We start from the raw sequence: 22,642 nt of genomic DNA on the forward strand, positions 1-22,642 counted from the left end.
ATAGGGGGATAAAAGTGACACAAAATCCTTACAGCGCGCCACTGGCTGAAGTTTGTACGTGTCAAAATATACTTTATTAAGGAGCATATTGGTCACCAAATTTGAAAAAAGAATTAAAGGTGTTCTTGATTTATGGCAAATTTTTTATTTAGATTTAAAATTTTGAACACCCTATATCTCAGTAACTATGCCCCGTAATGGTCCGTATTCCTATATCAAAATGAATCATTTATTGTGATATATCTGTGGTGGAGCGTTGCGAATATAGAAACACCCTGTATATATAATATCAAATCGTGACTTATCTCTCAATTTATTTTAATAACAAAAAGTGTTCAGTTATTTTTTTGTGTAACATCAAAATTTCGAGATGCAGTTAATATTTTTAACAACTTTAGTTACCATCTCGGTATATTTTGGAGTTTCGGCAACTTTCTTTCATAACATTGGGGAATCCATACAAATTGATAATAAATATGAAGAAATCCACGGAAAGACATCCAACGAGATTGATAAAGAGCTGGCACATGATGTGTTCAATCAAGCTTTTGAATTTAATAAAGTTCCCAATGCCCGTTTACCAGAAATTGTGAATCAATGTGGATACCCATTGGAAAGCTATTATATCACGACGAAAGACGGTTACATCCTTAATATATTCAGGTAATTATTATTTCATTCATCATCAAATACGCATAAAGGCTAGAACTTTCTATCTACAGAGCGTTTCAAAGTAAGGTCTGTAAAATATAAAACTGACAAATAATTATGGTTTGCTTAGTGCAGTATTCCAGTGTGGAACAGTTAAATTGAATTAATAAAATAAAATAATAAAAGACGGGGAAAACACTTCGGCACGTCATTTTTTTCAAAAACCACAAATTATACAGGGCGTGTTATGTGACAGTGGCCAATACCAACTTTTTAATGTTTTTATTTTTACTCAGCCTATTCTAATAATTAAATAAACATTTTCATTATGACAAAAACAGCCAAACGAGACGTATTTCATGTGCTCATATCAAATAGGTATAGGATAAAATTAATATATTTACTATAGTCCAGTGAACAACGGTTTTTACCTCAGATATCCATGAAGACGCATCAATTTGCTTGAAATTTTAACAGTAGCTAGTAAATACCTTAGGGATCAAAGTCTACCCTATGCCGATATGTGCTTTTACTCTGGGGGGTGAATACAACCCCAACTAGGAGATGGTGATTTTTTTTTAAACTATCCGTAAAAATCTTTAGAAAAATGCGTTATAAATACAAATTATTCTATGGAGTTTCTTTATCAATACTTTTTGACTTACTCGTGATTGAAATTTTGATTTTTTGTTACAAAAAACGCATTTTTAATAGATTTTTCACAAATAACTCAAAAATTTTTATCGAAAAAACTGTAAGGTTAAATGTAGCTTTTAAGAGAAGGAAAAAATGTTTAATTTTTTAGTAATAGTAAAATTTGAATAAGGTCAATTTTACGACAAAAATGTATTGAATCTTTTTCAAAGAACCTCAAATGAGACCTTATATGACTTTGTAATGCATAAAGTTATGAGGAAAATAAGATATTTCATGGAAAAAAAGATTATTTCTGTCCTTGATATTGCCACCATAATTGAAATAGAATGTTATGAATTTCCAAATCACTTAAATTGAATACGAAATACAATGGAGAAAGCACTTTTTAATTTTTTGAAGAAATTATATTTCATTGAAAATAACTTGAAAATTATGAAAGATATACGTCAACATTTTTTCAATAAAAATTTTGTTTTTTTCCATTTTTTTTCTGAACTTCAGAATTAAGCGAGATATAACCTCTAGAATTTCACAGTAGCGTGTGACTGGTACCGTTTTGGAACCATTTGAACGTCCATTTTTTTAAAATACAAGTCTCAATATATTCCAAACTTTTTTCTTCTTCTTCTTCTTCTTCCTGCTGTGTATAGGCATCATTGCCTGTTTTTCTTCACGTCATTGCCTCTGCTCAGTCACCTGGGAGGTTGTCACTCCATCTTTTCCTAGGTCTTCCAATGCTTCTTTGTCCTGCTGGTGATTTGTCCCTTGATATTTTCACAATTCGTTCTTCCGTCATGCGGTCAATGTGCTCATTCCATTTTATCTTTCTATCCAGTACCCAGTCATTGATATTATCTATCCCGCTTGTTCGTCTTATGTTTTCACTCCTTTCTCTATCCAGTAGTGGTCTTCCCGCTATTCTTCGAACCATTTTCATTTCTGTAATCTCCAATATCCGTTTCGTTTTAGAGGTCTCAGGTCGGGTCTCTGCTGCATAGGATAATATAGGTCTGATTGCGGTCTTGTAAATGCGGGCTTTTGCTTCAGTTCTAATGTATTTATTTCGCCAGATTGTGTCATTTAGGTATGCTGCTGCTCTTGAGGCTCTTGTAGCTTGGTTTCTTACTTCCGTCTCCACGTCCCCGTGTCCAGATATTTCGATTCCCAGATATTTAAATTTCATTTCCTGGTGTATTATTTTGTTATCCACCACAAGTTTACATCTGATCGGTGTCTTGGAAGTAACCATTGATTTTGTCTTTGCCGCTGATATTATCATATTAAATTTTTTTGCTGTTTTGTTAAATTGGTACAGTAGCCTTTGCAAATCGTCCTCGTTCTCCGCCAACAGTACCGCATCGTCTGCATAGCACAGGATTTTAACTTCTTTATTTCCCATTTTGTATCCTCTTAGTTTGCGTACTTGTTTTATGATTTCATCCATCACTATGTTAAATAGGAGCGGACTGAGAGAGTCCCCTTGCCCCTATTTGCAGGTATCTGTTCAGTTAGGTCATCATTTATTTTTGCTTGGATTGTATTTTTTGAGTATATATTTTCGATTATTTTAATGACATTATATGATGGTATCTGTCAATCATAAAGAAGGTGTATTATGTCTTTTAATTGCATTCGATCGAAGGCCTTCTGCAAGTCAATGAAACACATGAAGGCTGATCGATTTATATTCGATCGATTTTTCCGTTATTCGTCTTATGACAAATATTGCGTCCGTGCAGGATCTTCCCGATCTGAAACCCTGTTGTTCATCTGCTAGTGAGATACATTCATTTATTTTATTTGTTATTATCTTTGTGGTTAATTTCAGCGTTGTGCATAGTAGATTTATTCCTCTATAGTTCTCGGGCATTTTTTTATCTCCCTTTTTAAATAGTGGAATAGTAATGCTATTTCTCCACTCATCTGGTATTCTATGTTGGGTAAATATTTTTTTGATTAGGGTTGTTAGTTGTTGGTTTAGCTTCTCTCCTCCATATTTAAGTAATTCGTTGGCGATGTTATCCGGACCTGGGCTCTTTCTGTTTTTTAGTTTTTGGAGTGCTGTTTCTATATCTTCCTTTTTTATATTAGTCTCATCACTTATTACTATCTCTGGTGTATTTGATTCGGTTTCGGTCTCTTCTTCCTTGTATAGTTCCTCTAAATATTTTACCCAAGTATCTCTTTCTACGTGTCTGGTTCTGATGAGTTCATTTGCTTCTGTTCTCTGATTTCTTATTAATCGCCAGATTTGTTTTTGTAGCCCATAGAAGTCGCTTTCCATTCTTTTGGAGAAGGTTTCCCAGTAGTTGTCTTTCATTTGTTTCACTAGTGTTTTTGTATCGTTACGGATTCTCTTGTATTCTTTATATGCTTCTGCCGTTTGTGACGACATGTAGTTTAAGTACGCTTTCTTTTTCTTTTTGCACTGTTTTTTGACCTTGCTGGAGAACCATAATGTTTTGTTCGTTCCTTGTTTTTGTGGTCTTATAGTCCGAGTTCCAAGCGATTCACTTGCTGCTTCTATGATATTTTCTTTTAATCTCTTCCAACTGTTGTTAATATCATCATTTTCTTCTATCGGGTTTTTATCGATTTTCCCTTTTAAACGGTTTTTATATAGTTCTTTTATGGTTGTGTCCCACATGGATTCGATGTTTATTTTTTCTGTGTGTGCTCTTGGTTCTCTATTCCTTCCCAGGTTAAGTTTCATTTTGATTTTTCCCAGAAGCAAACTGTGATTACTTCCTGCATTCGCGGAGTTTAATGTCCTTACTTCTTGTATATGTGCGGGGTGTATATGTCTATTGGTTACGATGTAGTCTATTGTTGATAGTTGTCCCCGGGAGTTACGGAAGGTGGATTTGTACTGTGGTTTGAGATCAAAGAAGGTGTTGTTGATCACATAGCGAACATAGGTTCATCAGCAATTCCCCATTGTCGTTCAATATATTTTCGTTAAAGCGTTGTTTTACGCCTGATATCACTTCGTTACCAATGCGTGCGTTAAAATCTCCAAGGATTATTATCGATTCATTCTGTGGTAGTGATTTTGTAATATTTTGAAGCTGTTCATAGAAACTTTCTCGCTCTTGTTTTGGCTTATTATCTTCGGGTGCATATATCGATATTATATTTAATAATTGAGTTTCTGTTCGTAGTTTAACGATTAGCATGCAAGATTATGTATATTGACATTCTTCTATGCTGTTTGTATATTTCTTTTGTATTGCCAGTGCCCCTCCTTCTTTCGCACGTTCGTCCTTGCTGACTCCACTGTATATTACCATGTAATCGTCGTATATTTGTTATCCATTTCCCTTTTTTTTGGTTTCTTCAAGGGCGCAGATATCGATGCGGTGGTCTTTTAGTTCTATCATAACTTCTTGCTCTTTGTTGTTAAAAGTTTTTATATTCCAGGTAGCAAATCGCAGAACATCTCTCCTCCTCCAATTCGTTAGCCTTTTTCTCGCATGGGTCGTCGTCTTTAAATCAGTCCTATTCCGAGGCAAATTTGTGGGTCTATGAGCTATATTCGGTTTTACGGTGGATGGGCTGCAAACCCGTTCCACTAACCCTCCTCCTTTTCTCGGGCTTGGGACCGGCAACACAATCGCTAAGCTACTCAATCCACCCAGCGATCATGCAGACGGAGTTCCACTTTTTTAGCCTAATAAATTATAAAATTTTCCTACAAAATGGTTTCTATATATTTACAAATATATTAATGCATCTAACTGTTCTTGATTTGGTTTTAAAATTTTATTTGCCGTATTTATTTGGTTTGTCATAGAAACATCCACATAGCCTTCTGCTCTTCCAGTCGCTTAGAAGCAGTAATATCTTCAACTGTATTAACAAGGCGTCAGAAGTCAAATTTCAACGTTTTTCTCCTTTGTTTCATGGACTTACCTTAAAATGATAGAGAACCTTTCGGGCTCCTTTTGGCAAAGAAAGAAGTGTTGTTCCAATATGATAACTTACCACAGCCCAATTATAAGAATTGGGCTATTTTCCTTGTTTGGCTTCTTCTTTATTTCAACATTTACTCACCAGGCAGAAGTTTGAGTCGAATGAAGAATTGACTACCGTCTCTGAGGCTTTGCAAACCTCGAGGAAACGAATTTATATTTGTAACTGTACTTTGAGCGATCATATTTAATTCAAACTTTGCACACTTGAAACAGACATAGAATATCTGATTATCCTGATTAGTTTCGCTAGGACCCATAAATTTCTGTTTGTATTTTTTGCACGAGGATAAAAAACAAAGAGTTTCTCGGTTAACTGCGTAAGCGCGCAATCTAGACTTACAAAATAGAGATGGAGTCATCAACGCATCTGTACATATAAAAAACAAATTTAAAAAGCAAATAATTAGACTGCAACAACTATAGAGGCTTATCTGTAACTAATACCATAAGTAGAGACTATGGAAAAATAATAGAAAAATATAAACACAAATCATAGAGAAAAAAGTAGATATAAATATGGTAACATATCTATTGTTCATTGACTTACACAGAGAGCTTACGATATCCGTATCCATTACAAAATAAGAGGAACTATTCCAAGAAATAGTTTTAAATCATATCCATTATCATATCCATGTGTAAAAGTAGGTAATGAGATGTCAGATTACCATTTAGAATTGACAAGGGTCTGTGACAAGGAAGCTGTATCTCTCTCACACTTTCCAAGATATATTTGGTAAAAGCACTCTCTCAGTGGAAAAGAAAATGCAGAGGAATGGGCATAGATTTTGACAACGATACTTGCTTTTACACTCTACAATTTGCTAATGATCAGGTGATTTGTACTAAAGAGAATGAGGATCTTGAATACATCTGCCCCCAGCGATTTTTTCTTATTTTCTAAACTTAAAGATTCACGTACAGTTGTTTAGTATTTGTTTGGCAGCAATCAATAGTGAACGTTTTCAGTAAATTCGTAAACATGAAAAAATTTGCTCATCGTTATGTGATATTATGATATTATTTGATTTGAAAAGCTGAACTAGATTCTACACTGGTGAGACTGTTCCTTTGTAAGTAAAATATTGGATAACAGAGTTTAAACGAGGCTGTACGACCTGCATCGCAGTAATCGAAAAAACTTAAAAAAGAGAATGAAAAAGGAAGTCTTCAAATCAATATTACGAAAACACAATATTTTTACATTGGTGAAGAGACCACGGATCTTGTTCTGGAAAATGGAAAAATAAAAAAATATTTAGATATTTGGGCGCAAATTTTAATAAAGATAGGATGGAAGACGTCGAAATAAAATAAAAAATAAAAAAGGTAAAACAGATAATGAAAGCACTCAATGGAATTCTGTAGAGTACAAAGATAGGCAAACAAAAAATTAGAATATATGGTACCATGATCAAAAGGGTGTTAATAAATGGTTCAAAGAGGTAGCTACTAAAAGAAAAAAAGAAAATTGAAGCCACAGACATCAAGATTGGAAATACTGACTAATGAGAGAATTACGGAGCATATGGAGGGTAGAAGAGACAATTATAACAGGTACAGAAAATAAGCAAGTGGTTCACAGAATGACAGAAGCAAAATTACCAAATAATGTAATGAAATGTCACCAGAAATCTGCAAAAGACGAAGAACAAGGTAAACATGGGTGGAAGGAATAATAAGCGAGCGAAGACTGAGAGAAGAAGACTGCAACTATAGAAAACATTAGTACATTCGATACCGACTCATTAATATTTTTTATATAAATTAACCAAACCAAAATTATACAACTCAGTTTAACGTTGGTTTTAGTTTTGTTGTATTTTTAATTTTATTATATATTTTTGTATTTCTTGTAAAAGTTTTTGTTTCCATGAGACGATTCATATTTCACGCTAGATGGTTTACCAGTTGAGCTATCTTAAAGACACGTACCTCATTTATATTTCAGTCACTTACTTAACAGACCCTCCGAGAAACACTACCGTCCATCTTACCGTAGAAAGCCATTTCGAGCTTATTAATGAGTGATTAATTTTTAGTAATCGATAAAAGGATTCGGATACTTTTCAGACTGGTAATCAGACTCAGATCTATTGGTTACAAAACGCAAAAAGTTGATTCAAAATATCATAGAAAGCACCCCACACTTTCTTCTCAGTAATTTTATTCTTATGCTAAAAACTATTTTTTACTATTTCGTTCAATTATTCCTAAAACTTGTAAATATTATTTTTGAAAATACTAATACATATTACAGAATGCCTTATGGAAAAAATGGAAAAAGAGAAGGAAAAGTAATATTGTTATCGCATGGTATATTTCTAGCTGCCACTGATTTTGTGATTTTCGGCCCCCAACAAGGTTTAGCTTATATACTAGCTGATAATGGTTACGATGTTTGGATGATGAATTTCAGAGGAAATATTTATTCAAGAAACCACACGACTTTTGATCCAGATAAGGATAAAGAATTTTGGATGTACAGTTGGCACGAAATGGGAATTTATGATACACCTACAACTATAGACTTCATTCTCGAAAAAACTGGGAATAAAACTTTGTATCACATTGCACATTCTGAAGGTAATTAGAGACTTTTCTAATAACAATCGAAACAATATTTAAACTTTATACATTATCCCAAAAAATATGATAAAAATTGAAGATACCTTAATTTAACATTTAAAACTATATTGAACAATACTATTGTATAAAAGTCTACAAACAAATCTCATCCTGTGGAGGTCACTACTTATAAATATAAATATTATATTCATCAGATCAAAAAAAATATACTATTTAAAAGACAACTTAATATACTTTAATGTGAGTATAAATTTATAAAAACTTATTCTTCCTATGTTCAACATAGTGAAACTAATGCATTAAGCAAATTAAGCTTTTTTTATAGTTACGTAATCCAAAACAACCCTTTTCACACCGGCGCATCATCATCAATTACTTATTATTACGAACTCTAACCTCATTAAGTTATCGTTACTATAAGTTGGCTGTGTTTAGTCTGTCTGTCAGTTTTATAGATTCAACTTCAACCCCATTAAGGTATCGTCTTCAATGATTTATAATTTGATTATTATTAATGTGACTATAATGAACCATAAATATATTTATCTAATTTTATCATTATTATTGTATAAGATAAGAACTAATAAATAAAGAAGCCTGTAAAACTAATACTGGATTCATTCAATTTGATATTCGTCTAGTACGCCAGTCAGATTAGTGTAACCAATTGTAACTTTAAATTATTAAATCATCAGTTTCCTAAATAAATTGTTTTTAAAAAGCAAGTTGGTGAAGTGAGTTATTTAATTTTATTATTAACATAAATAGAGTTATTGACAATTTAAAACTTAACACTTAATTTCTTAATAATGGGTATGACCTTCTTTTGCGCTAACAACATTTTTCATACGATTAGATATAGATCTAATCAAGTTAGCTATTGTTTCATGTGAGATGTTAAAAAACTCTTCTGCTATTGCAACAATAAGCTCTAGACTTAAGTTTTGAAGTAGTAAATCCAGCTCGATTTTTTCTCTTTAGCTCATTCTATAAATGTTCTATCGGATTTAGTCAGGACTGTATGCTGGATAACCCGAAAACCGACCACTGCAATGAAATCTGCGGCCTTGCATTGTCATGCATTAAGGTAAATTCATCTCCAATGTAGTCGACGTAAGATACCACGTGAATTGTTAAAATCTCCTTCTTAAACCTCTCCTAATAATAAATAGAGGATCGGTTCATGCTTCTATAGAAATTACATTCCAGATCATGCAGGAATTATCCCCGTAAGCACTTCGCTCTTCAAAGCAGCAATCTGCAAATCACTCTCTTGGTCTTGGATTGAATTTCTTTCTTCGTTATTTTACATGTAGGCAAATTCTGCTTTCATCCAAGAACAGAACAGATCCCCATTATTCCAGCGTCCAATTCAGATGCCGATGAATTGAAGTAAGTTTTAGAGCAATCGCAGGTATTTTAAGCTACTGGTTTTAAATCACCTTCTCCCTGCTCCAAGTTGCCTATGAAAGGATTCAGTCTCCTCATAACTCTAGCACACTCTTCAAACCACTGCTCGGGTCACATCCAATTGTCCAGCAACAACTCGCTGACCAAGTCCATTTTCGATTAAAGCAATACCTGAGAGTTCCATCAATTTTGGATGCTTCAATTAGACAATCGCATAAGTGATTTTTGTGGGAAATGGGAAAAATTGAATATCAAGACTCAGCATTATTATTTACGACTGTAAAGTGCTGGAAAGCTGGATACAAACGTGGTCGTTTCAGCACCAAATGGTACTAGATAACTGTAGGCTTAAGGTTAGAGAGATAAAATAGGTTATTGGAGTATAAAAAGAACGTTGGGGCACATACTGACTGAAGAATGATGCATTTGTAAGCTAAAAAAGTGTTGGGTACTTTGGACAAAAAAGTCATTCGACTGAACACTTCCCAGAGCTTATTGACACAGTTTAAGCGAAAAGAGTCGGTTTTTTGTGTCCATTCATGACTGTAGATCAAATTTGCATCTACCGTTGCTGAAATACAGTCAAGACAGTGGATTGCAAAGGGCAAACCCTCTGTGAAGAAGGCAAAAGCGGTTTTATCGTCCGAATAAGCTACGTCGAACGTTTTTGAGATAATCATGGAATTTTTTTCATCGACTAACGAATGAAACAATTACTGAAGAATAGTTATTACATATACCTGAACAGCTGATAAGGTAAAGAGAAAAGCTGCAAATAATTGACTGCATTCGAAACAAAAAATCCGTTTCCAAGAATACACAACACGGTGATCGCCATAACAACTTGCACATCGAATTGGTTAACCACCGGACGTATTCATTAGATCTGGCCCCAGTGATTTTTTCTTATTTTCTAACCTCAAAGTGCTGCTTAGTAATTGTTTGGCAGTCATCAAAATATTCTCCTCTGGGTTAGATTGTTCCTTCGTTATCAACAGTAAAACATTGGGTAGCAGAGTTTAAACAAGGACCTGCAAAGACCAGCATTACAGTGGTCGACCAAATGAGGTGACGAATCCAGAAAAATGTGATACGGGATGATCGTCGACTGAAAGTGTGTGAGCTAGCAGACATAGTAAGCATTTCAAATAGCTGGGCGCCAGTTAGATGTCGCGTTTGCTTACAATGGAACAAAAACAGCGTCGTGAAGATGTTTGCATAGAATGTTCACACTTCACACCCAAAACAAAAGAACAATCTAAACAATGGACTGGAAAAGAAAAACCAGCTTCAAAGAAGGTAAAGACCGTTCCAACTGCTATCAACGTCAAGGCGTCGGTTTTTTGGGATGCGCGTGGGATAATTTTCATCGACTATCTTGAAAAAGGAGAAACTATCAACGGCAAGTATTATGCGAACTTATTGCAACGTTTGATCGATGAAATCAAGCAAAAACGGCCGTAATTGGTTAAGAAGAAAATGCTGTTTCACCAAGACAATGCACCAGCTACACATCCGCTATCACAATGATCAAAATTAATGAAATAAAGTTTGAATTGCTACCTCATGCAGCCTATTCTCCAGATTTAGCTCCCTCGGATTATTTTTTGTTACCATACTTGAAAAAATGACTCGGTGGTCGAAGATTTTCCAACAATGAAGAAGAGATGCCCGGCAATTACGGGCAATTTTGTGGATTCTTATTATAAAAAGCATGTCGAACTTATTGAACATCGCCGAGAAAAGTGTATGGATCTAAAAGGAGATTACGTTGAAAAATAAAGATATTTTTTCCAAAAATTTTGTTGCACCTGGTACTTTTGAGACCAAATTTGTATATTAATCAAGTAAAAAAGTCGTCGGACTTTCGGCGCGAAATGCTATAGCGCATTTTTACCGTTAGTAAATATTAACAAAAAATCTTGAATGAAACAAGAAAAATATGAATAATTTCATTTATTTAATAATTTTGTGTTCATTCTCATAATAATTGGTTTGTGGAATGAATAATGACCTCAAATTGACGTCCATTGATGTTTTATGATGTCTACTGACGTCGATTGATGTCGATACACGTCAATTCATCTCATTTGAGGTCAATGGGATTAACTAATTTTTTTACAATAATACCCAAAATTTCTATCGTTTCGGTACACCTACAGCTATACAGGAATAAAATGCAAAAAACCAGAACACGCCACATGCTTTCTGTGAGGAGATATCGCTGCCACAAACAGACGGACAGAACGCTAGTATTAGCATTTTTTTTCGTAAAAAAATTCACCAAAAATATGATTATAGAAATTGTTTTTTTGTTAAGTTGGAAACTCTTTAGACTAGACAACCCTTGTATAAAATCACTTATAAACAGGATTTACATTTATAATGTTTAGTCACTCATATTCTACTTTTGTGTCCTTATAAAGGTTCCACGGCTTTTTATGTAATGGCTTCCTTGAAACCAGAATATAACCATAAAATAAAACATCATATCAGTTTGGGACCAATTGCTTTTATGGAACACTTGCACAGTCCTATAATAAAACTTCTATCATCGACTATTGTAAGGGCAGGTATGAAACAGCTAGATAAATACGAATTTGGGCATAGCGAAGGATTGATAAGTGACATAATATCTGTCATGTGTTCAGAAAGTATAGGAACGGTGAGTACCTCTACCATTAATCATAATTTACACTTTAGTAGTACTAAGAGGGTTGCTACTTATGTTTTGAGATAAACAAATAAAAACAAATATCAATAATTGGATATGGCTTTATGGTTTTCAAAGTATTTTCCATTAAGATCAATAATAAACTTTTGCCTGCGTTTAAACCAACTGTCAAGGCATTTTTTCTATTCCGATTAAGGTACTTCCAAAACATGTGATTCATTAGATGTAGAAAAACTTTGATCTCACTATTGATCTGCGGGAATAAGAAAAAACCATTGGGTACCAATCAAAACTGTACAGCTGGTCTACCAGGTGTACCAGATGGCGACATGTCCAGTTATTCCGAAGAAACATTTGCTACGAAGTGCTTCGAGCGCGAATAACTTTTGTTGGATTTGGCTCATCTTGAAAGATCCATATAGTCGATTGTTGATTACCTTCGGGTTCTTATGCATAGTTTCATGATTCGTCGCCAGTCACGATCTTATAGACTAGACGTTTTTGAAATACCGCGATTGAATTTTTTCAGCATTTCCTCTTCCACGATTGGATTGGATTGGATTGGTTTGGGAAAACCAGCGAAAAAACGGTTGTTCGTGTTAGTACTTTATCACCAAAAATCGAAGCGGGTTGATCGGCACACTAATGTTGGTTTAATCCACGTCGAAAATCATAGAAAATGTTCGCAATTTAATTCCATTTTTTACCAATTCAAATAGAATTCGTATGACAACACGTTCTGAATGCCTCCACCATTAAAAATGTCAAACTTTATTATGGCAATGTCAGATATGACATATATCAGTGTTGTTATATCTCAAAACTTAAGTAGGAACCCTCGTACATCTGAAAGCATAATATAGTAATGTATTCAAATGTCTTAATATACAGTGAGCTGCTAAATTATTAGAGATAGTTATTTAATTGTAGTATATTTTTATGTACGCCTAGAGGGCGCCCGGGTGTGTTGAAAGCGTTGGGTATCTAGGTATCTTGTCTATGCACGTCTCAAAACATGTTTCGGTCACTATTATAGTATTTGTGCAGTAGCGGTTTGAAACGAACGTGTTTTTATCTCGTGCCGAAAACCATGTGTGACGAAAAACGTTTCAATCTCAAATTTTTCGTTAAATTGAAAAAAACTCCGACTGAGTGCTATAAATTGTTACAAGATGCCTATGGGGACAATTCTCTATCACGTGCGCGTGTTTTTGAGTGATGTAAGCGCTTTAGTGAAGGTCGAGAGAGCACTGAAGATGACCAGCACCCATGTCGCCCTGTGACTGTTTAATCACCGGAAACAGTGACCAAAATCAACCAAATTATGCGTGCAGATCGTCGAATGAGCATCCGGATGATTGCCGAGGCTGTAAACGCCGATAAAGAAACGGTTAGAAAAATTTTACATGAGGAATTACACATGACAAAAATCTTTACGAAGTTGGTGCCAAAAAATCTGACTCCTGACCAAAAGCTCTTGTGTCAAGGGTTCCTTAAAAGGTTAGGAAAAGATATGCTTCGATCAATGGAAAAAACGTATGGAAAGGTGTATGGCGAAGGGAGTATGAGCTTATATTGGTCTATAAGGTACATAGTTTGGAGTGGCTAAAAGCCCTGAGTATTTAAGATTACGTATCACACGGTATTTTTCAAAAGTACTTATTTACCAATAAAGGCTAGATTTTTTGTTTTATTTTAATTCCCATAATCTTTTTTCAACATATTTCACCGAAAATACAATTTTAGGTTTTTCCATGTAATATGGAAGTCCAAACTTAGCAGATTAGTTTAGATTCGTTGCAACTTGCAGCTGTGGTGTATTGTGTGATTATTAATAATTTCAATCGGTCTCTTAACAATTAATGACAAAAAAATATTTCACTGTTTTAATTCATTTACAAACTGTAATGTGATGATGTGTTGATGACATAGTGGAAGTAAAAATTGAACTTTAGCGAGGTTCAAACAGCAGGTAAAGCTCCAGGAAAATCATTTCAAATAGAAAATAATTTGAAAGAAAGACTTCGGAAGAAAGTATAGGCATGCTTCTTTAGAAAAGTATTTCCAACAGTAGACAGCTCTTGTCACGCTTAAAGATAATGGGGTTTACCTTGAAATGAGTCCTAGCACACTATGGAAACTTTTAATAGACTTTTTTGAATAGAAAGAAGCGTTATTTTAGTATGAAATATAAATTATTTAAGGATTGTGGAAGAAATGAGAAACCAGAGAAAACATATGTTTTATTTAAACGAGGGACATACATCAAATAAATTTTAGCCAGATGAGACTGTTGCAAGTCGAGGGCAGGCTTTTAAATAATTTATCTATTGATTTAAATCCACCAACAGTTCATTTCAAACAGCTTGTGGGTAATAAATTAAGTAGGTCTATATTTCTTGATAATAATCGTAGAAATCATCAAAATAACATTTTTTCTAATAGATTAATTGGTCAGGTAGGTCTACGTTTCTTGAAATTGAATACAATAGAATGATTGATAGAATAATAGTCTCCGTAGACTCCGTAATTCTTGTTTAAATCACAGTTTCATTTTCACATCATCTACTTACTCCCGAATTTTTTGCATTAAGACCAGGAACACCCTGTATAACTCGTATGACACAATGTTCTTAACAAACCTTTTAGAAAAATTATACTTTTTTACCTTCAGCTGTTCAGATATACACGGGTTAGTTACTACAAAAAAAATATATTAACTGTTATTATATAAAATAATACGCCTATGTATTGGAAACACTTCATTATTTTGATACTCTCTCATAAATGATTGGATTACTGAATTGCGCAGTGGCCGTATAGTCCAGTCAAATAATACTTTGAAAGTTACAAAAATTCCCATAGAGCTAAAGATTGGTAGTAATGTTCAGGTTACTATTATAAATGAATTTTGAAAAGTCGCCATCAATCCCCCTTGTACAAAAAATTTAATTGATGATGAAAGTTTGCAAAAATAGGTTTTTCTACGACCGTGCGTTTTAACCCACTTTCCCACACGCATTTTAGTTTTGAAAGTGTGCACTAGTGCGAGAAAGTAAAATTATTTAAATTTTGACCTTATTAGATAGTTTTTTACTTCTGAGATTATAACTATTGTTACTACAGGTAAATAAATATTTACGAAATAGTGCATCAAATAAAATTTAAACCTTTTCTAGCTTTTTGTAGCATTTTTTGAAAATATAAAATAATACAGATATTTTTTATTTAACCATGTAATTGTTACTAAAACGTCAAAGTTGTTCAGAACGTCTTGGAAGTGACCGAATATGTGCAATCTTTTTCTAAATTAAACCACATTAAATCGAATCCGATACACTAATATTAATGGATTCATCCGACGAAGAACTTCCCGAAGCCATTTTGAAGGCTACAAATGAAACTAATTCCGAGCTGTTACCTACCAAATTACTTCAAACCGTTGCCGTCATCGTCATCTTTATGCGACCTGCAACCGATGCCATCCTCATCGACGTCATCTACCTTCCAGTTGAAACCAAATAACTCCACTGGACCGGCAATTCTTACTAGTCTACAGAATACAACAAATTGTGTTTTCAATATTAATATTTATAATAATTAGTAGTTTTCAGTTAAAGTTTTGTATATTATTATGTTTGTTGGAATCAAATAATTTTAGAAAAATGGTTTCGTACACTTTTTTGTATATACGGTCGTAGAAAAAATAATGTTCCTAACTCGTGCGTAAAGTGTCTTTGCCGCACTTGACCGCTTGCCAGAACTCCGCTCCGCATCGTTCGGGACAACTGCAGTTGCGTGCGGGAAAGTATCACTTTCCGCACTTGTTAGGAAAATAACTATTTTCGCGTTTTTTCTACAAAAAATGTATCCGCACTTTTTTTTTCATAAATATTGTCATTTCCGTAATATAGCGGTTGAAAGAATTGAACAAACTTTTATATACATTTTGGAACCGTTATACGAGTAAAAATATGAATCCCCAAGTCTTGTACATACAAATTATAAAATTCTTATAAATGAACGTCAAACTCCGCCCCTATTTTCTTTTAGTCGCATGGTCTTGAGCAACATCCATTCAATTGTCAGCGTATTCGCTGTGAGGGAAGGCATGGTAGGGGAAATTAAATCGATTGAAGCGTTCGCAGTGGTCACTTTGAGCATTATGGGAGGCTATTATAACCGAAATCATAAACAAATACACGTTAAAATTTTTTGTTTGTTCTAATTATAATAAATTAAATAAAAATGGGTCACCAGAGTTGTTGTATAGTGAATTGTAAAAATACTAGCAGAAAAAGTAAGTGCAAATTTTATAAATTTCCAATCGCTACGTGGAAAATAAATCAACGGAACAGTGGATAGCTGCAGGTTCAAGTAAGTAGTGTCACCTTATTGTTATCAAAAATAATAATTCAAAGTATTTTAAATCTTTGTAAAATTTTTAAGTTTAGTATAAGTAAATCGTTTTTCTGGAATTCGGTTATAAAAAAGTAAAATTAAAATTTATAAATGAATAAATTTTAATATTATAAAAATGTAATGATTAAAAGAAAAATGAATTACAGTAAAAAAATTTTTATTTTGCAAGCAGTTTAATTATTACTATGATAAAATTAATAAAAAATATAATTTTTATCGTTGATGGATCACCGTGGGTTCCCAAGCCATATGATTATATATTTGTAGTGATCATTTTATTGGAGGTAAAAAAAATCAGATGAGGAGTTGAGTCCTAGCTACATTCCAACGATATTTCCTCCAATTTACAGGTCTCCAAAAATAAATGAATCTTCGGCCTTGAACAGGTAAAAACGATATGGTAAACTAGATCAATATTTATAACATAATAATAATAATAATAATAATAATAATAAAATAATAATGATAATAATAATAATAATAATAATAATAATAATAATAATAATAATTTCAGATACAAGCGTTTAATGAATCGGTGGATGAAAATAACATCACCTTCAAAATCAAGTTTCGAGTCCACTGTATGGGAAATGATAAATGAATATGATAATCCTCCGATTGTGTCTTTAAAAATTGACCAAGAGTGTCAAGTTGATTTTTATTCAAACTCTGATGTCAATTCTCAAACGTTGATTATGTTACACATGATTTGTGTCATGTTGAAACTCAGACAGAAATAGTTGAAGATACTAGACCGATAAAAATACATATTAGTAATAAAAAATTTGTTAATAAGGAATGTGGTACTGATGAAAAAACTTTTGCTGATAAGGTAAGTCAAGGAGATAAGAAACTCTTCAATGGATTCGTATCGATCACAAAGGATCAAGAAATCATTGATCTGGCAGGCGTATCATTTCCTAATTTTGATTTTTTATTGACTAGAATATGTACACCAACGTCACGAAAGTACTTTGTATCGAAAAAAGACCGACTATTAATTTTTTTAATGAAAATTAAAACTGTATTAACGTTTTCGGCACTCGGTGTATTATTTAGAACAACCATTTCAACAATTTTTTATGAGATCTTACAACATCTTGCTAGTGCTACAAAAAATTTAGTATTTTGGTCAAATATTGACGCAATGCAAGAAACTATGCCTGATTGTTTCCTACCTGATTATAATAACACCAGGGTCATAATTGATTGCACTGAATTTCGAATAGATATTCCTACAAGTGTTGATAATCGTGTTTTTACGTACTCGCAATACAAAAAGAATTTCACGGCCAAAGATCTAATTGGCATAACTGCTGGAGGTTTTATATCCTTAAGATCTGATGTAGCTGGAGGACGGAAATCAGATTTTCAGCTTACAATAGAGTCAGGGTTGTTGGTTTTAGTGGAAGATGGTAACATTGTTGTCGCTGACAGTGACTGACGCAAGTGACAAGAAAGTGCAAATGCTACTTTTTCTAGAGAAGAAAAGTGAATTTTCAAGTGAATAAACTCAACAGACATACAGTGTTGCAAGGGTTAGGATTATCAAATATTGCATAAAATTCCACAACATTTGTTCCACTGCATTGACGATATTTTGCATATTTGTTGTGTTTTGGTAAATTTATAGCCTCCAATTATGTCTGATAAAAAAGATCCTGAAAATGAGGGATAAAAATATTTTATTTCTCATGAAAATTATTCATTAAGTACTGATAATACAAACGAAAATTTGTAAGAAATTTTAAATTTATTGTAAGCTTTTAATAAAATTAATAATTAAACTTATTGTAATAAAAAGTTATATTCTTTTATTTAGACATTATTGTAACACACAATAACACTTTTTAGTTTTTACTCACTTAATAAATATTGCTTTTTTAGTAACTAATTATAAAAATACTGTATTGACTTTTACACCATTATATATCATAGAAAATAAATTATATTAAAATATTTGCAAGATCATTCCCAGTAAAGCTTCATTTTTCAGATGTACTTTCATCTTCTTTGTTACTAGTATCTCAATTATCAGAGACTTTATTAAAAAGCTGTCAAAGTTTTTGCCCTTGGTCATAGTTTCTGGTTGAAATTTTATTTGATGGTTGATGGACTGAAATCCTGTTTTTATAATAATATCCATGTCTTTGGTTTAAGTAAAAATAATGAAAAAATTCATTAATTAAGCAAATATTTACTTATTCCATTGAAAAAAACAGTTTAAAGCAACTTAACCTCATATATGTTTACTGCATTCTGTTATATATTTTATCATTATACTTACTTGTGTTGTTGGCTTTTCAAGATAATTATAAAATTGTAGTAAGTATTAAATCGTCACATTTTTGGACGACTAATTTATAACTATTTATTATACTTTTATTCCAAAATTTTTCTGTTTACTATTGAAAAATGTGTATATAATCAAGTGTATTGCTACATGAACAACAACAGAAACGTATACTTAAATAAGATTTAAAAGTATTAAAATTTGAACGCAAATCATTAAATGCTTTATTGTAATAATGGTCAAAATACAAAGAAAAAGTGAATGAGTAGTTTTTCTCGCTTTCTCTCTTTCAACTTCAACTACATTTAATTTATTCATTCGATGCGATGCGCCAGAAACGGAGAAACCTGCTTCAAATCGAGCGCTCTGTTATAAATGATGATGTTTCAGCGAGTTTTCAGCGTATCAAGGTGATTTTTTTTTCAATTTGGGGTAGAACAAAAAGATATTTGGAATAGCATCATAAAAAAAAAGTTTTGAATGCAACAGCTCCGAATGTATATAATTTTACATGTACGTCGACATTTTTTGAATTTTTCCGAAGGTTTTCCAGCTGGCTAAATTTCTGCCATTATCATATAAACCTTAGTTGAGATTCCTAAAAGCACGTACAAAATTTTGGCACGTGTACCCCATCGGTTTTTTCACATGAGTTTTCCGACAGTCTTTATCGCTTCTGCCGGAGGTTTTCTGAACGGCTACATTTCTGCCACTGCTTTACCGCTCTTACTTGAACTCTATAAAAACCTATAAAAAAATTTTCACGCGTGTACCCCATAGGCACATTTGTTCGACGTGGAAACTCGGCTGGCATTTTCATATGCATTTGGTAACGTCACAACTATTTTCTAGAGGTTTACGAACTCAAACGTCGTGTACTTTATCGGTACAGTTTAATGTAGCCAGCTCTGGGACTATACTGTTTGTGGTAAGCATTCCTTCGTAGTGACAACTCGTGGATATCGCTTATATTTTGTTTGTGCATTTGTGGTGAACCTTTGACTGAAAGTGGAGTTGTTACTGTTGATCGCTGCATGAAAGCATTAATTGATGCAAGTATCATAACGATTGCTGCAATTCGTTATTGAAACCGACCACTGGGGGTAAAGTCGGTCGTTCTCAAGATGAAGCTATCAAATATTTAAGTATATTGAAAATAACGATGATTTTTAATTCACACTAGACGAATTGAAAAGTATTTGTGAAAAATCAACAACCATTAAAATGCGATTGAAGTTGGATTATGGTGATAAAATTATTATTACAGAAAAATCAGGATCGTGAACATTTGTATGTTTTATTGATAGTCACCATAATATTTTAAATCAAGCTTAGTACGAAAAAAATGTGCAGTTTTAGATAATTCTAATTATCCTCCACCAGGTCGTATCTTTGAAGATATTGATACAGACATTCCAAAGTCACTGACTTATTTCTTGGATTATTATGATTAATTTTTCTAAATTATTTTTTCATTTATAAATTACATAATTTACACATCTTTCATCATTTTCAATACTCAATTTGAATTCAATCGGATCAGAATAGATCGTGGAATAGGCCTACCGGGGAAACCACGTTATAAAAAACGCCAAGCACACTACCTCATAGGTAGTGTGGAAACGTGTGTATATTACGAATTTTGTTCAATTCTTTCAACCGCTATATTACGGAAATGGCAATATTTATGAAAAAAAGTGTGGTTACATTTTTTATAGAAAATTGGATGATCTACAATTTTAGTCTGAACTATTATTGCTGTAAAACTCACGGTTTAGTTGAAAAACGCGAAAAACCTAGTTTTGCAAACTTTCACCATCAATAAAATTTTTTGCACAAGGGGGATTGATGGGGACTTCTCACAATTCATTTATAATAGTATTCTGAACATTCATACCAATTTTTAGCTCTATGGGAATTTTTGTAACCATACTTCTATTTTAAGGACTAATTTGACTGGACTAGTAAAACCACATTTGGATCACTATTGGTAAATCAAATATTGGAAGTGTGAGTAAAGCCTATTTAAAAACCTTCCTGCAATCATACAATCGTGTGAAAATCGCAGGGATGTTTGGTGTTCAACGATTTTCGTAATCGCAGATCTCCTAAGATACGCCAGAGAACAAACAACAGTCAGAACAGAGTGGTTCTCAAAAGAGGCCCAAAAAGTTGGGTTTTTTAACAAATAAAATTATAAGCACTATATCTAACAATAACAGCTCTCCTATTTAGGCCTCTTTGCCATATATAAAAACAGTTACTCCTAAACTTTCCGGAATCTTTCCATTGAAATGAAAGATAAAACACCAACATTTTTTTTAAACACTCTGTATTTGCGTAATGAGTAGACCTCGCATATTGAAAAACATTTTAATTGCAGGTGCTTTGTAAGAACTTCATTTTCCTATTAGCCGGTTATAGTCCCCAACAAGTGAATGCTTCAGCCATTCCTCTAATCGCAGGACATTATCCAGCTGGTGCATCTACAAGACAAGTCCTGCACTACTGTCAAGAAAACAAATCTGGAAAATTCGCTCAATTCGATTTCGGTTTAATGAAAAATCTCATGATTTACCTTCGTGCGACTCCTCCAGATTACGACTTATCTGAAATTTCTACCCCTATCTCACTTATATACAGTTCTAACGATTGGTTGGCGGCTACAGTTGATGTAGATAAACTAGCGGAAAGGTTACCGAATCTTCAAATTAAATATTTGGTACCAATTCCTACTTGGAATCATTTGGATTTCGTATTTGGAAATGACGTTCCCTCAGTTATATACACGAAGATATTGGAAATACTTTCCACCTTCTAAATAATCTTTTAATATTAATAAATCAGCCATCAGCGGCATCCTATTGTAAAAATAACTATTAAAATATATTATGATATACAATAGTAAATAGATTAAATATTACATAAAAATATTACTTTTTTTTTAGAGTGGAAGTACATATTTACGGGCATGACGATGTTGGTACCTCATCTTACCTTCTGATTTGTGATTATTTTTTAGTTTAAATTTGTTTCAAAATTATCGTTAGTTTGGATTAATTTGGCAGCAACTATACAAACTGCAATTGATACATATGAAGCACGTAGGATCTTCCCTTATAATACACAAATTTCTGTAGAAGATAATTTCATTACTGGAGAGGTGAACTAAATTGAATTGAACGCTAGAAAGAAACCCGAAGCTGATAGAACTCCAACATCATCGACAGCAATAATATCACACAGTTCCACCAACAGTAACATCGTCAACTCCGGCCACTTGCACCGACTCCAATTCTTCAGCAAACACTCTATTAGAGCCAAGAGCAGCAAGCAACAGTGAATAATTCTATTCTGGTTAGCTCTAAACAGTTAATGCCGAAAGGCCAAAAAAGACCAATACCAAGTTCGAAAACGAGAAAAAGCAATTATTATCACTGCTTCTCCATATAAAACTAAATTATAGGCAAAACAAAAAAGTAACAAATCGAAATCAAATGTAACAAACAAAAAGAAAATGGAAGAAAATATCTCTATATTTAGCCGGTTTGTAACAAAAACAACGCCTAAATACTTAAACGTAGTCCAATGAGCATACCAGTAACTCTCCTTATCCATTTTTGGTCAATGAAAGGGTTTTTGGGAACATTTTGTGAAATAAAAAAGAAATCTCTTCGATTTTTTCATACCTGGAGTCCTATTCCATGTTTCTGACTTTTTCTTGTTTTTCTATTTTGTGGGCCTCATATTTCTAGATCAGCTAGATCGGAAGATTTATAAGGGCTAGTTCCACGTCGTTCATTATGAGGGATTGTGGAACATAGTACCTTTAGTGAATGAAACTAGAGTTGTCTTTGGAGGGTTGATGCTAAGCCATCCATTGGTACCATATCCAAGTTATTGCTAAGGTATATACATTTGATTGTATACAAAATATTAAGATTAACACGACCAAAAGCCTTAGAAAAATCA

General features: G+C 33.2%; 1 protein-coding gene across 1 annotated transcript; it reads left to right on the forward strand.

Annotated features, from left to right (window-relative positions):
• The first annotated feature begins 306 nt into the window (after positions 1–306).
• On the forward strand, positions 307–21,601 carry LOC130453138 (lipase 3-like). The gene is made up of 4 exons (XM_056792746.1): positions 307–663; positions 7,543–7,868; positions 11,708–11,946; positions 21,054–21,601. The coding sequence occupies exons 1-4, from the start codon at positions 371–373 to the stop codon at positions 21,489–21,491; spliced, it is 1,296 nt and encodes a 431-aa protein (XP_056648724.1). The 5' UTR covers positions 307–370; the 3' UTR covers positions 21,492–21,601.
• The last annotated feature ends 1,041 nt before the right edge of the window (positions 21,602–22,642 follow it).

The sequence above is a fragment of the Diorhabda sublineata genome, chromosome 2 (genome assembly GCF_026230105.1).
Source record: "Diorhabda sublineata isolate icDioSubl1.1 chromosome 2, icDioSubl1.1, whole genome shotgun sequence".
In the NCBI taxonomy this organism is placed as follows: domain Eukaryota; kingdom Metazoa; phylum Arthropoda; class Insecta; order Coleoptera; family Chrysomelidae; genus Diorhabda; species Diorhabda sublineata.